At 48.0% G+C, this 14,427-nt stretch overlaps 1 protein-coding gene across 1 annotated transcript in view; it reads left to right on the top strand.

Annotated features, from left to right (window-relative positions):
- The window catches only part of LOC144596373 (ceramide synthase 6-like), a 140,419-nt gene that overhangs the window by 77,979 nt on the left and 48,013 nt on the right, over window positions 1–14,427 (top strand). The window contains exon 4 of the mRNA XM_078404630.1: window positions 344–401. Coding sequence (XP_078260756.1) covers window positions 344–401 — 58 coding nt within the window. The remainder of the gene's footprint in view (window positions 1–343; window positions 402–14,427) is intronic.

Here is a 14,427-nt window from a genome sequence, read left to right as displayed (position 1 = left end):
TAGGTTAGTTGGCTTTGGTAAAATGGTATCATTGTAAATTGTCCCTAGCATGTGCAGGATAGTGTTTGTGTGCTGATCGGCGCGGACTCGGTGGGCCGAAGGGCCTGTTTCTGCGTTGTATCTCTGAACTAAACTAAACTAAAATGAATCATCTCCCTTGGGCATTGTGTCCAAGCCAAACTTGATGTATGGAATTATTTCTAGCAACTTCGTTCTGCAGCAAATCTTCACCCTCATAACTGTTTAAATGATTGGTATTTTTATCGTGTAACTGACTATGAAACTTGTTGCTGTGTGGCAAAACTCTTGTTTCCTTACGATTGTTTCTGTTCTCTTCCTACAGGTGGAAGTTCACCTTTTATCTTTACATATTTTCCTATGGTGTGCGGTTCCTGAACAAGGTAGGCGATTCAGAACTTTAAAATAGTTTGGGATCATCTCTTTATTCTGTTCCTCAATGTTAATAATAAAGTTTCGACGCAAGGAACTGCAGATGCCAGTTTACCAAGGAAAGGCACAAAGTGTTGGAGTAACTCAACGGGTCTGGCAACATATCTGGAGAACATGGATAGGTGACGTTGCAAGTCAGAAGAAGGGTCCCGACCCTAAACGTCACCTATCCATGTTCCCCAGAGATGCTGCCTGACCCACTGAGTTTCTCCAGCACTCTGTGAAACGTCACCTATCCATGTTCTCCAGAGATGCTGCCTGACCTGCTGAGTTACTCCAGCACTCTGTGAAACGTCACCTATCCATGTTCTCCGGAGATGCTGCCTGACCCGCTGAATTACTCCAGCACTTTGTGTCTTTCCACAATAATGATGTTGTTTTTTGTTAGTTTAGTTTAGTTTAGAGATACAGATGGACCAGTCCAAATGTTGTCAATTGTTGTAGACGGAGCAGGGTAAATGTTGTGTTACCATCATCTCCCTGCATAGGACTGCCATTGAATCTGTTATTGTTTTAAATTTCCCAATGACTAAATTTATTGGTGTAATTCCAATGATCATTTGGTATTTCATTGGCTACTGTTAGCTTTTGGTTTTCATGATGTAACTCAAAGCAGTGAGCATCAGGATGTCCCCCAATCTCTGTCAGTTTGGGGGAGATCACCGATTGTTTGTTGGGGTGGCCACATGGTACAAAGGCATGAACATACTTGAGTCGTAGAGTCACACAGCACGCACACAGTGCCCTTCAGCCTACATACGTTGCCATGTTACACTGAGACACCGGGAAGTGAAGGTGCTGGAATCTGGAGCAAAGCACAAAGTGCTGGAGGAACTCAGTGGGTCAGGCGGCATCTGTGGAGGGAATGGACGGGCAGCGTTTCGGGTCGGGACCCTTCTTCAGACTGATGGAGTAGGGGGGAGGAAGCTGGGGAAGAGGGGTGGTGGTGGGACAAAACCTAGCGAGTGATAGGTGGATACAGGTGAGGGGGGTGATTGGTGGAGTAAGTGACTAAGGCTGGAGGTGAAGAGGAGACAAAAGATAAGTCAGATTAGGAGAAATGAGGGGTGAGAATGATTTGGATGAGAACATACAGGGCAAGATTAACAAGTTTGCTAATGATACAAAAGTTAGTGGTTTTGCAGATAGTGAAGATGGTTGTGAAAGATTGCAGCAGGATCTTGATCAATTGGCCAGGTGGGCAGAGGAATGGTTGATGGAATTTAATACAGAGAAGTGTGAGGTGTTACATTTTGGGAAGTCTAACAAGGGCAGGACCTACACAATGAATGGTAGGCCTGGGTAGTGTTGTAGAGCAGAGGGATCTTGGAGTACAGGTGCATGGTTCCTTGAAGGTGGAGTCGCAGGTAGATAAGGGGGTCAAAAAGGCTTATGGCACATTGGCCTTCATCAGCCAGAATATTGAGTATAGAAGTTGGGAGGCCATGTTGCAGTTGTATAAGATGTTGGTGAGACCACATTTAGAGTATTGTGTTCAGTTCTGGGCACTGTGTTATAGGAAATATATTGTTAAGCTTGAAAGGGTTCAGAGAAGATTTACAAGGATGTTGCCAGGACTAGAGGGTGTGAGCTATAGGGAGAGGTTGAGTAGGCTAGGTCTCTATTCCATGGAGCGCAGGAGGATGAGGGGTGATCTTATAAGTGTACAAAATCATGAGAGGAATAGATTGAGTAGATGCACAGAGTCTCTTGCCCAGAGTAGGGGAATCGAGGACCAGAGGACGTAGGTTCAAGGTGAAGGGGAAAAATGTAATATGAATCTGAGGGGTAACTTTTTCATACAAAGGGTGGTGGGTGTATGGAACAAGCTGCCAGAGGAGGTAGTTGAGGTTGAGACTATCCCAACATTTAAGAAACAGTTAGGTAGGCACATGGTAGGAGGGATATGGACCAAGTGCAGGCAGGTGGGACTAGTGTAGCTGGAACATGGTGGCCGGTGTGGGCAAGTTGGGACGAAGGGCCTGTTTCCACACTCTGACTCTAAGAGGAGGAGTGAAAGGTAAAGCCGGAGGGAGGAATGTGGGTAAAAGGGGTTGGCGGAGGAGAAAGAGGGGGGATAAAAGGGAACTGTGGGACTCAGGGATGGGAGATGAGTGTCAGGGGTTGTGGGGAGAAGGCAGGAGAATGGGGTTGGGAGCGAGTGATAGACCAGCCATGAGTGAATAGTGGCCGAATGGCCTTATTCTGCTCCTATTACATGACCTTATGATCTTATGACCTTAGGAGTGTACGGTGGAGGGGGAAAGAGCAGGGTGATCGGGGTGGATGGAGATGGTGGGGGAAACATGTGCTCATTGGGCTAGGGGTTGGGGGAAAGAGGTTTGATGCTTCTGAGAAGTTTCTTTCACATTTCTGGTTCAGTCGGTAAGCACTAAAAAAAATTGTCAGGCTGATTTTGTAGTTTCACATTTCCAGTGGGTAATTATGTCTTCTAGAAGGATCTATCGGAAAACCCTCACAACTTCCTCCATGACCACCCGATATCAGCTTCTGGTGCCTGAAGCATATAATCACAAAATCAATCCATGTTTGTTCAAGCTGAGCACCCTGATAATCACGGTGATTCTTTAAATAAAGCAGCCAGCTAGTGTGACGTTTCCAGAGGAGATTTGTGCTCTTCATTACGCCACTGTTCACTGGATGTGGCAACTAGGGTTGCCAACTGTCCCGTATTAGCCGGGACATCCCGTATATTGGGCTAAATTGGTTTGTCCCATACGGGACCACCCTTGTCCCGTATTAGGCCCGGGGAGCACTGTAGGCCCAGACACTGTAGGCCCAGACACTGTAGGCCCAGACACTGTAGGCCCAGGCGCCGCTGTAGGCCCGGACACTCTAGGCCCAGACTGTAGGCCCAGGCGCCGTTGTAGGCCCGGATACTGTAGATCCGGACAATGTAGGCCCGGAGGCCTGGGCACCGCCTGTCGGAGGTTGCCTAGCAACCCGCCTCCTGGCCCGCGCGGCCGCCATTGGTGGAGCGGAGCCACGTGGCCGCTGGCTGGGTGAGATCACGTGGGGCCCGGGGCGATGACGTCGCCTTTTGTCCCTTATTTGGGAGTGAGAAAGTTGGTAACCCTAGTGGCAACACAAGTAGATAGAGTGGTAACGCAGGCACATAGAGACATACAGCAGGGAAACAGGCCTTTCAGCCCAACTTGCTCACGCAGCCCAACACGTCCCATCTACACTAGTCCCACCTGCCTGTGTTTGGATCATATCCCTCTCGTCCTATGCCATCCCTGTACCTGTCCAAATTCCTTTTAAGCGTTGTGAGAGTACACGTCTCATCTACCCCCTCTGGCAGCTCGTTCCATAAACCCGCCACCCTTTGTGTAAAAAAAGTTGTCCTAATAAATCTTTCCCCCCTCACCTTAAACCCACGTCCTCTGGTTGTTGATTCCCCTACTCTGGGTAAACGACTGTTCAATTTACCTTATCTAATCCCCTCATGATCTTATACACCTCTGTAAGGTCACCCCTCATCCTCCTGTGTCCCAAGGAATAAAGTCCTAGCCTGCTAAACCTCTCCCTACAGCTCAGACCCTTGAGTCCTGGCAACATCCTCGTATAGGTATGCTCACCTTGATATGGAATGCTTGTCTTCATTGGCCGGGGCATTGAATATAAGAGTCAGGAAGCCAATGTGTAGCTTTATAGGACTTTGGTTAGTCCACATTTGGAGTATTGCGTGCAGTTTTGGTCACAAGAGGAATGTGGGGGCTTTGGAAAGACAGCAGAGGAGGTTTACGAGAATGACAATAGATAATAGACAATAGGTGCAGGAGTTGGTCATTCGGCCCTTCGGGCCAGCAACGCCATTCAATGTGATCATGGCTGATCATTCTCAATCAGTACCCCGTTCCTGCCCTCTCCCCATACCCCCTGACTCTGCTGTCATTAAGAACTCTATCTCTTGAAAGCATTCAGAGATTTGACCTCCACTGCCTTCTGAGGCAGAGAATTCCACCGATTTACAACTCTCTGACTGAGAAAGTTTTTCCTCATCTCCGTTCTAAATGGCCTACCCCTTATTCTTACACTGTGGCCCCTGGTTCTGGACACCCCCCCCCCCCCCAATCTTGATTAGAGGGTATTAGCTACAAGGAGAGGTTGGACAGACCAGGATTGTTTTCTCAGGAACCCCGGAAGTTGATGGGAGACATGATAGAAGTACATACAATTTTGAGTGACATAGATGGGGTAGACAGTCAGAACCTTTATCCTAGGGTGGAAATGTCACAGACTTGAGGGCATAGCTTTAAGGTGAGAGGGGCAAAGTTTAAAGGAGATGTGCTGGGCAAGTTTTCTACTTAGAGGGTGGTGGGTGCCTGGAACACGCTGCCAGGGGTGGTGGGGGAGGCAGGTACGATAGTGGCATTGAAGAGGCTTTTAGATAGGCACGTGGATATGCAGGGAATGGAGGGATATGCGTCACGTGCAGGCAGAGGAGATTAGTTGGCCAGCAGGGATATTGTGGGCCGAAGGGCCTGTTCCTACGCTGCACTGTTTTATGTTCAGTGCTTGTTTGTAGACAAGTAGATGTTGGTACGCACATCAATTAAATATTAATGGTTCAATTATGCTTTATTTACAATAGAGCTACATTTAAGCTATTACATGAAGCTAAATTAAGCTACATTTATCAACAAATTTTCTTCATCAATGTACCTAACAGGGGACACTTTAACCTGTAAGACAGTGTAATTGAATTCCAAGTCAAAACAAATAAATGTTCGCACATTATCCATTAACTGAACATGGTTAATAAACATACGTGTTACTTTAGAGGTGCCCGCATGCCGTACTAGTGCTGTGTGTCAATAAAGGGCAGTGGGATTAGTTCTACATTTGCCTTTTCTGATAAAATATGTTCTTTGAAAGGCAAACAACTTACAATATAGAAACATAGAAACAGAAAGTAGGTGCAGGAGTAGACCATTCGGTTGTTCGAGCCAGCACCGCCATTCAATATGATCGTGGCTGATCATCCAGAATCAGTACCCCGTTCCTGCTTTCTCCCCATATCCCCTGATTCCATTAGCCCTAAGAGCGAAATCTAACTCTCTCTTGAAAACATCCAGTGAATTGGCCTCCACTGCCTTCTGTGGCAGAGAATTCCACAGATTCACAACTCCCTGGGTGAAAAGGTTTTTCCTCATCTCAGTCCTAAATGGCCTACCCCTTATTCTTAAACTGTGACCCCTGGTTCTGTACTCCCCCAACATCGGGAAACATTTTTCCTGCATCTAGCTTGTCCAATCTCTTAAGAATTATATATGTTACTATAAGATTCCCTCTCATCCTTCTAAATTCCAGTGAATACAAGGCCAGTCGATCCATTCTTTCATCATATAAATATGCGGAGTGCATTTTCAGGAAGACCCAGATACTGCTGATAATATTTTCAACAATGAATAATTACAATTAAAACACAAGGTACTTGCGCTATAACACCAGGATAAGCGCTCAGCCAAGAAAATCAAGCCCCTTAGCCAAAGTAGTATCTAAACTGAATATAGATCAGCCATGATTGGATGGTGGAGTAGATTTGATGGGCCAAATGGCCTAAATCTGCTACTATCACTTATCACCTTAATTAACATTCCACCCGTGTGTGGAAGTCCATCTTTGTCCCAAACAATACCCAAGAACCATTTTATGACTTAACATCGTTTGATCTTTCCGTTTAAAAGATGTTGAACAGTTTCTGTTCTCCTTTTCAGCAGGCCATTAGTTTGTTCACTGACACCTGTCGGATTTTTTGGAAGATCGAATGATATGACTCGCCTTGTACAAATGCAGGGAAAGCAATCTCAATGCTGAACGATGCTGAAAAGCAATGGGGGTCAGATAAAAACCAGACATTTCTGTTTAACCTCGTAGGATGGTTTAATTGTGTAGCAGGGTGTTATCTTTGGGTAAGGAGGTTTAGGTACAGTGAAAAGCTTTGTTTTGCATGCTGTCCATTCAGATCAGATAATGTTACATGTGCATACTATCAAGTGAAACTCGAGTGCAACAGGCAGAGCAACTTGGGTCTACTGTGGATAGGGTGAGCAGCTTTAAATACCTGGGAGTCCACATCACAGAGGATCTGCCATGGGCAACGCACATTGCCGCACTGGTGGGTAAGGCAAAGCAGCGCCTTTACCACCTCAGACAGCTGAGGAAATTCAGAGTCTCTCTGAGGATCCTTCAGTGCTTCTACTCTGGGGCTGTAGAGAGCATCCTGTCCGGCAACATTACAGTCTGGTTTGGGAACAGCTCTGCCCAGGACAGGATGGCCCTGCAGAGAGTAGTGCGTGCGGCAGAACGCACCATGGGAACTACACTCGCCCCCCTGCAGGACCTATACATCAAGAGGTGCAGATCCAGAGCAAGCAAGATTATGAGGGACCCCTACCACCCCAGTAATGGACTGTTCCAGATGCAACGGTCAAGCAAACGCCTCCGCTGTCACGCTGTGAAAACGGAGAGGATGAGACGGAGTTTCTTCCCACAGGCCATCAGGACTGTTAACTTTTATAACTCCAGGGACTAAATTTTGTCTTCTCTGTATTAACTTTAATTTATATGCTGTAATTGTAATTCTTTTTTTGCACAATCCGCAAGCATTGCCACTTTCATTTCACTGCACATCGTGTATGTGGATGTGACAAATAAACTTGACTTGACTTGACTTGACTTGCAAAGGGGAAGAAGGCACAGAGTGCAGAATATAATTCTCAGCATTGTAGCGCATCGGTTCCAGAGACAAAGTCCTATGTCCACAATGGGGTAGAGGTGAATCGGACAGTGCCCTAGCTTATGGGAGGACCCGAAGTCTGAACGCAGAGGGGAAGAAGCTGTTCCTGAGTCTGGTGGTGCACGCTTTCAAGCTTCTGTACCTTCCGCCTGACGGGAGCAGGGAGAAGAAGGAGAAGGACCGAGGTGGGACAAGTCTTTGAGATGTTGCTTGCTTCTCTGGCACAAACCATTAATGTCCCTGTGCCTCTTTCAGAGAACATTGCAACAGAAAAATGGAAGCAGGAGTAGACCATTTGGCCCTTTGAGTCCGTGCTGTCATCCAATATGATCATGGTTGGCCCTTTGCTTCCTACCACGTTCCTGCTCTCCCCTCACTCATCCTGATGCCTATTGTGTTCCAGGCATCTTTGCTTCTGCCAAAAAACTATTACGTCTGAGTTGTAATTATAGACCTGCTGTCCACGATTTACCATTATTGCTTGCTGCAGTTGTGAGATTTTGATTTGCATTTCTATTGCACTTTTGTTCTCTTGCGGTTGATCAAATGTGTCCTGTCGGGTGGCTAAAAGCTTTTTAAATCTGGTGCTTTGATGCCAGAACGATAATTTGGATGACTTTGGCTCGAAATGCTAAAAAGATAAAACATAGTAGCTGTTTCAAATGCCTTTTAAAAAAATACTCTGTCATGCCTTTGTCAGGCTAGGACGACAAGTCCCTCATCTGAGTCCTTCCAGACAGAAGCTTTCAGTTCCTTATAAAAGAATTCTTAAAGGCAGAATATTTTTAAGTTCCTTGCACATTAAGAAGTTTTAATAACTTCTTATTGTTGGTCCAATAAACTCCACTTTCCTTAACAGAAAGTAGAAAATGTGGTTTTTATGCACTTTATTCTGTTTTAAAACTGTTCTAATTTGTTTCATTGGGTTGTTTAAATTAATACTGATTAGCTAATTAATTTATTGCATCGTATGGGAGGCGCATTCCCAATCTCGTTGTACCCCTGTACAATGACAATAAAGATATATTGTATTGTATTGTCTGCAGGTATAGCCTTTGGTATTTAAGGGGTTCATATGCCAGATTAGCTCCAGTATGGCGTCTAACAACATACAATACAATCTATCTTTATTGTCATTGTACAGGGGTACAACGAGATTGGGAATGCGCCTCCCATACGATGCAATAAATTAATTCGCTAATCAGCATTAATTTAAACAACCCAATGAAACAAATTGTAACAGTTTTAAAACAGAGTAAAGTGCAAGTAGATCTGTGCCGGATCACTGTGCGATGTGACCATCCGGCTCAGCAGGACCGGTTCATAGCAGCTATGGCCCTGGGGATGAAGTTGTTCCTGTGTCTGGAGGTGCGGGCGTAGAAGGCCTTGTAGCGTCTGCCCGATGGTAGAAGTTCGAACAGACTGTTGCAGGGGTGTGAAGAGTCTTTGTGGATGCTGGTGGCTTTTCTGAGGCATCGTGTGTGTGTAGATGCCCTCCAAGGCTGGTAGCTGTGTTCCGATGGTCCTCTGAGCTCTATGGACTACCCGCTGAAGAGCTTTCCTATTTTTCTTTGGCGCAGTGGTAGAGTTGCTTCCTTACAGCGCCAGACACCTGACTACGGGTGCTGTCTGTACAATAGACAATAGACAATAGGTGCAGGAGGAGGCCATTCTGCCCTTCGAGCCAGCACCGCCATTCAATGTGATCATGGCTGATCATTCTCAATCAGTACCCCGTTCCTGCCTTCTCCCCATACCCCCTGACTCCGCTATCCTTAAGAGCTCTATCTAGCTATCTCTTGAATGTACGGGTGTTAGTACGTTCTCCCCGTGACCGTGAGGGATTTCCCCGGGTGCTCTAGTTTCCTCCCACATTCCAGACGTACAGGGTTTGTAGGTTAATTGGCTTTGACCTTGTGTGTGTAGGATAGCGTGAATGTGCGGGGATTGCTGGTCGGCGGTGGGCCGAAGGGCCTGTTTTCCGCGGTATCGCTAAACTAAACTAAACTAAACATTTATCGAGGTGCTCTCGAGTCTTTAAGCATCCGATGGATTCCCTCTGTCATGCCAACCTCTCTGCCTGCGCCAAGCTGTCTCAAACACGCACGTATGATGATTTCTTGCCAGTAATTGCTATAGATTGACCGTGAAGTGTTGTATGCAAGTGTTACACTTGCCCTCCAGCACACATGTACAGTCCCTGTCCCAGTCCATGTACATGTACACATGTTAGATGAAGGAGGATGAATGGATTGCCTCTAAGGCTGCAGCACAGATCTAGCTCGACACACGACACCAAGAGCGGTGTGGCACAGTGGTAGAGTTGCTGCCCTACAGCACTTTCAATGCCAGAGACCCGGGTTCGATCCCGACTACGGGTGCTGTCTGTACGGAGTTTGTACCTTCTCCCCGTGACCCGCGTGGGTTTTTTCCGAGATCTTCGGTTTCCTCCCACACTCCAAAGACGTGCAGGTGTGTAGGTTAATTGGCTTGGTATAAATGTAAATTGTCCCTAGTGTGTGTAGGATCGTGTTAGTGAACGGGCATCGCTGGTCAGTGCGGACTCGGTGGGCCGAAGGGCCTGTTTCAGCGCTGTTGCAAGTTCCATCTGTCAGACGAGGCACGAAGCCAGCGCCTTGTGTCATTTCCCGGCTGGCCACTGGCAATCCATCGGCACTCTTTTTGACAAAAAGACGGGAGTTTAGTTTAGAGATACAGCGCGGAAACAGGCCCTTTGGCCCACCGAGTCCACGCCGACCAGCGATCCCCACACACTAACACTATCCTACACACACTAGGGACAATTTACATTTATACAAAGCCAATTAACCTACAAACCTCTATGTATTTGGAGTGCGGGAGGAAACCGGAGATCCCGGAGAAAACCCACGCAGGTCACAGGAGAACGCACAAACTCCGTACAGACAGCACCCGTAGTGGGGATCAAATCCGGGCGTCTGGCGCTGTAAGGCAGCAACTCTGCCGCTGTGCCACCATGCCGTCTCCGCTGGATCCCCGAGCCAGGCTCCTCACTGCTCGCTTTGGTCACTGACGAGGGACAAAGCCAGTGCCTTGTGTCATGGTAATACCGTGGATAAACAGGGATAACGCGGTCATAGGGCATCGGTGTGGCACTCTCCCTCTACCAGTCCACACGCAGTAGCAGGTAATGTTCTGCCAAAGCTGGGCTTTGCCGTCAGTCCCAGCGGGCGCCAGGAACGCAGGCCCGGCCTGTGGCCACTTGCAGCGACAGGACCGACTCACCGCTGTGAAGAAGGCCCCTGCGAGCAGCTGCATGCAGGGGGAAGTTCGGAGGTCCCAAGGACCGGAGAGCCGAGGAGGAGGGAGCCGCTGGTGACGACGGACGCGAGGAGTGGGCCGGTAGGAGGGCGACCATTGTATTCCCTCCAGCACCTTCAAGGTTGGCTACAGGCAGACATTTGGCGGCACGGTGGCGCGGCGGTAGAGTTGCTGCTTTACAGCGAATGCAGCGACGGAGACCCGGGTTCCATCCCGACTACGGGCGCCGTCTGTACGGAATTTGTACGTTCTCCCTGTGCCTGCGTGGGTTTTCTCCGAGATCTTCGGTTTCCTCCCACACTCCACAGACGTACAGGTTTGTAGGTTAATTGGCTTGGTAAATGTAAAAATTGTCCCTAGTGGGTTTGGGATAGTGTTAATGTGCGGGGATCGCTGGGCGGCGCGGACCCGGTGGGCCGAAGGGCTAGTTTCGGCGCTGTATCTCTAAACTAGAGATAGAGGGACGTGGGTTCGTGGGCTGAACTGGGCGAGGGTGATGGGGGAGGTCCTGCAGCAGCCTGGGGCTTACCTGAGCTCACCTGGATCGGGGAGCACACCAGTACTTCCAGCATGTGGATCCGACTTTGGTCTTTTTCTTTTCCTTTGTAAACGGTGCCAAAACATACCGACTGCGCATTTGCGGATTGTGCAAAGGAGTTTAACCGCGCTGGGCATGTAAAGGACCCTTGAAGAACCCAGCAGAGGGGAAGAAGCTGTTCCTGAGTCTGTGGCTGCCTTCCGGAGGCAGCGTGAAGTGTTGATGGATCAGGGCCGCTCCAGTACAGAGTGCTGGACTAACTCAGCGGGTCAGGCAGCATCTCTGGAGAACATGGATAGGTGACGTTTCACAGAGTGCTGGACTAACTCAGCGGGTCAGGCAGCATCTCTGGGGAACATGGATAGGTGACGTTTCACAGAGTGCTGGAGTAACTCAGCAGGTCAGGCAGCATCTCTGGGGAACATGGATAGGTGACGTTTCACAGAGTGCTGGAGTAACTCAGCAGGTCAGGCAGCATCTCTGGGGAACATGGATAGGTGACGTTTCACAGAGTGCTGGAGTAACTCAGCGGGTCAGGCAGCATCTCTGGGGAACATGGATAGGTGACGTTTCACAGAGTGCTGGAGTAACTCAGCGGGTCAGGCAGCATCTCTGGAGAACATGGATAGGTGACGTTTCACAGAGTGCTGGAGTAACTCAGCGGGTCAGGCAGCATCTCTGGAAGACATGGATAGGCGACGGTCCAACCAGATGTGGCTTTGGAAATGGTTGAGAGCTTCACGTTCCTTGGTGTTAATATTAGCAACGATTTGTTGTGGATCAACCACATTGATGCAACAGGCAAGAAGGCAATCCAGCTCCTCTACTTCCAGAGGACACCGAGGAAATTCGGCATTTCTCCAGTGACTCTGACAGACCTCTACAGATGCCACACAGAAAGCACAGTGTTGGGTTGTGTCACAGCTTGGTTTGGGACCAGCTCTGCCCAAGACTGCAAGACATTGCAGAGAGTTGTAGATGTAGCCCAGTCCTTCACACACAACGAGAATCCCCACCATTGGCTCCATCTACACTTCACGCTGCATCGGAAAAGTAGCCTACATAATCAAAGACATGTCCCACCCCGGTCATTCTTTCTTCTCCCCGCTCCCGTCCAAAAAAGCTGCAGAAACTTGAAAGCACGCACCAGCAGACTCGGGAACAGCTTCTTCCATAGACTTTAGACTTTAGGGAACAGGCCCAGAGATCACCCTGTACATTAGCGCTATCCTACAATTTACAATTTACAATTTTACCGAAGCCAATTAGCCTACAAACCCGCGCGCCTTTGGAGTGGAACTGGAGAAAACCCACGCGGTCACACGTAGAAACTCCGTACAGACAGCACCTGTAGTCAGGATCGTAGCCGTGGTCTCTGGCGCTGTGTGGCAGCAACTCTACTGCTGCGCCATCTTGTCACTGTGCCACCCTCTCTTGCGTTCGTTGGTCGGACGTTAGCTGCATGTGGAATGGTGGAGAGAGAATGGACCAGGGAGAAAGGGGTTGCAGGGCAAACCCAAGACTTTGACTGAGAGTGCCTTACCCTGTTGTCTACCCACACCTCAGTGGAGGTCCATCGCTGGATCGCCTGGGGCATTGGAAGGTATTTATCTCTGGAGTTTGGTGGATTGACCTCGATGAAGAAGAAACGGCTGGACGTTAAGAATAATGCTTTATGAAAGGAGAAACATTTGTGGCTTTCACCTCTGGGAAATGATTCTTTCATTCTCACGCCTCTTATTCTATTTACCAAAATAACTGCAGTTGTTCCAGTGAAGAGCGATTTGACACTTCTGACAACAGAATAAGAGAAGTTATTTTCGAAGTGCGGAACAATTTGTTGCCTAGTAATAGTATGTCAAGCTGTCACAGATTCTTTGGCGAATGAAACAAAGAACCCATTACAACATAAATATGTGTTTATTTATCCTGGAAGCTGTAATTTATAAAAGAAAATGGAGATACGTTGTTTTTCCATTTTAGAAACATAGAAACATAGAAACATAGAAAATAGGTGCAGGACTAGGCCATTCGGCCCTTTGAGCCAGCACGGCCATTCAATATGATCATGGCTGATCATCCAGCTCAGTAACCTGTACCTGCCTTCTCTCCATACCCCCTGATCCCTTTAGCAAAAAGGGCCACATCTAACTCCCTCTTAAATATAGCCAATGAACTGGCCTCAACTACCTTCTGTGGCAGAGAATTCCACAGACTCACCACTCTCTGTGTGAAGAAATGTTTTCTCATCTCGGTCCTAAAAGACTTCCCCCTTATCCTTAAGCTGTGACCCCTGGTTCTGGACTTCCCCAACATCGGGAACAATCTTCCCGCATCTAGCCTCTCCAACCCCTTAAGAATTTTATATTTCTATAAGATCCCCCCTCAGTCTTCTAAATTCCAGCGAGTACAAGCCTAGTCTATCCAGGCTTTCTTCGTATGAAAGTCCCGCCATCCCAGGGATCAATCTGGTGAACCTTCTCTGTACTCCCTCTAAGGCAAGAATGTCTTTCCTCAGATTAGGAGACCACAACTGCACACAATACTCCAGGTGCGGTCTCACCAAGGCCCTGTACAACTGCAGCAGAACCTCCCTGCTCCTAAACTCAAATCCTCTTGCTATGAATACCAAGATACCATTCGCTTTCTTCATTTTATTTTAAAGTTTCTATTAAATGTTGGTTCTGTCAGTATTAGAGAGAATGGAGTCAGAGTCATACAGCACGTTATCAGGCCCTTCGGTCCTGCCAACCAAGATGCCCCATCTACACCAGTTCGCAATGGACTGTTCCCTGTTTTTGGTAATTCTGATAGAACGCTCCAAAATTTGCATTTTAGCCAAAGATAATTCAGCAGTCAATCGTGGAGATGTGTTTGATTGTCATACCTACCATCAACCAAACAATGACTGGACAGGACTCGAGGGCCTGAGCTGCAGGGAGAGGCTGAACAAGATATGACTTTATTCCTTGGAACGCAGGAGGATGAGGGGTGCTCTTATAGAGAGCTGTACAAAAACCTGAGAGGAATAGGTAGGTCGAATGCACAGTCTTCTATCCAGGGTAGGGGAATCGGGAACCAGGGGACGTAGGTTTAAGATAAGCGGAGAGATTTAGTAGGAACCTGAGGGGTAACTTTTTCACACACAGCGTGGTGGGTGTATGGAACAAGCTGCCAGAGGTGGAAGTTGAGGGAGGTACTATCACAAGATTTAAAAAACATTTGGACAGGTACACGGATAGGACAGGTTTAGAAGGATACTTGACCAAGGTTGGGCCCAAACCTCTCCTGCATTGGTGCAGCACCCTCTCCTCCCCCCCCTCCCCTCCCCCTCTCCCGCCTCCCCCCTCCCTCTCCTCTCATCCCCTCCCCC

Source organism: Rhinoraja longicauda, chromosome 8 (assembly GCF_053455715.1).
Source record: "Rhinoraja longicauda isolate Sanriku21f chromosome 8, sRhiLon1.1, whole genome shotgun sequence".
Taxonomy (NCBI): domain Eukaryota; kingdom Metazoa; phylum Chordata; class Chondrichthyes; order Rajiformes; family Arhynchobatidae; genus Rhinoraja; species Rhinoraja longicauda.
The sequence above is the reverse complement of the archived record's forward strand: the minus strand, read 5'-3'. Positions and strand labels throughout refer to the sequence as shown.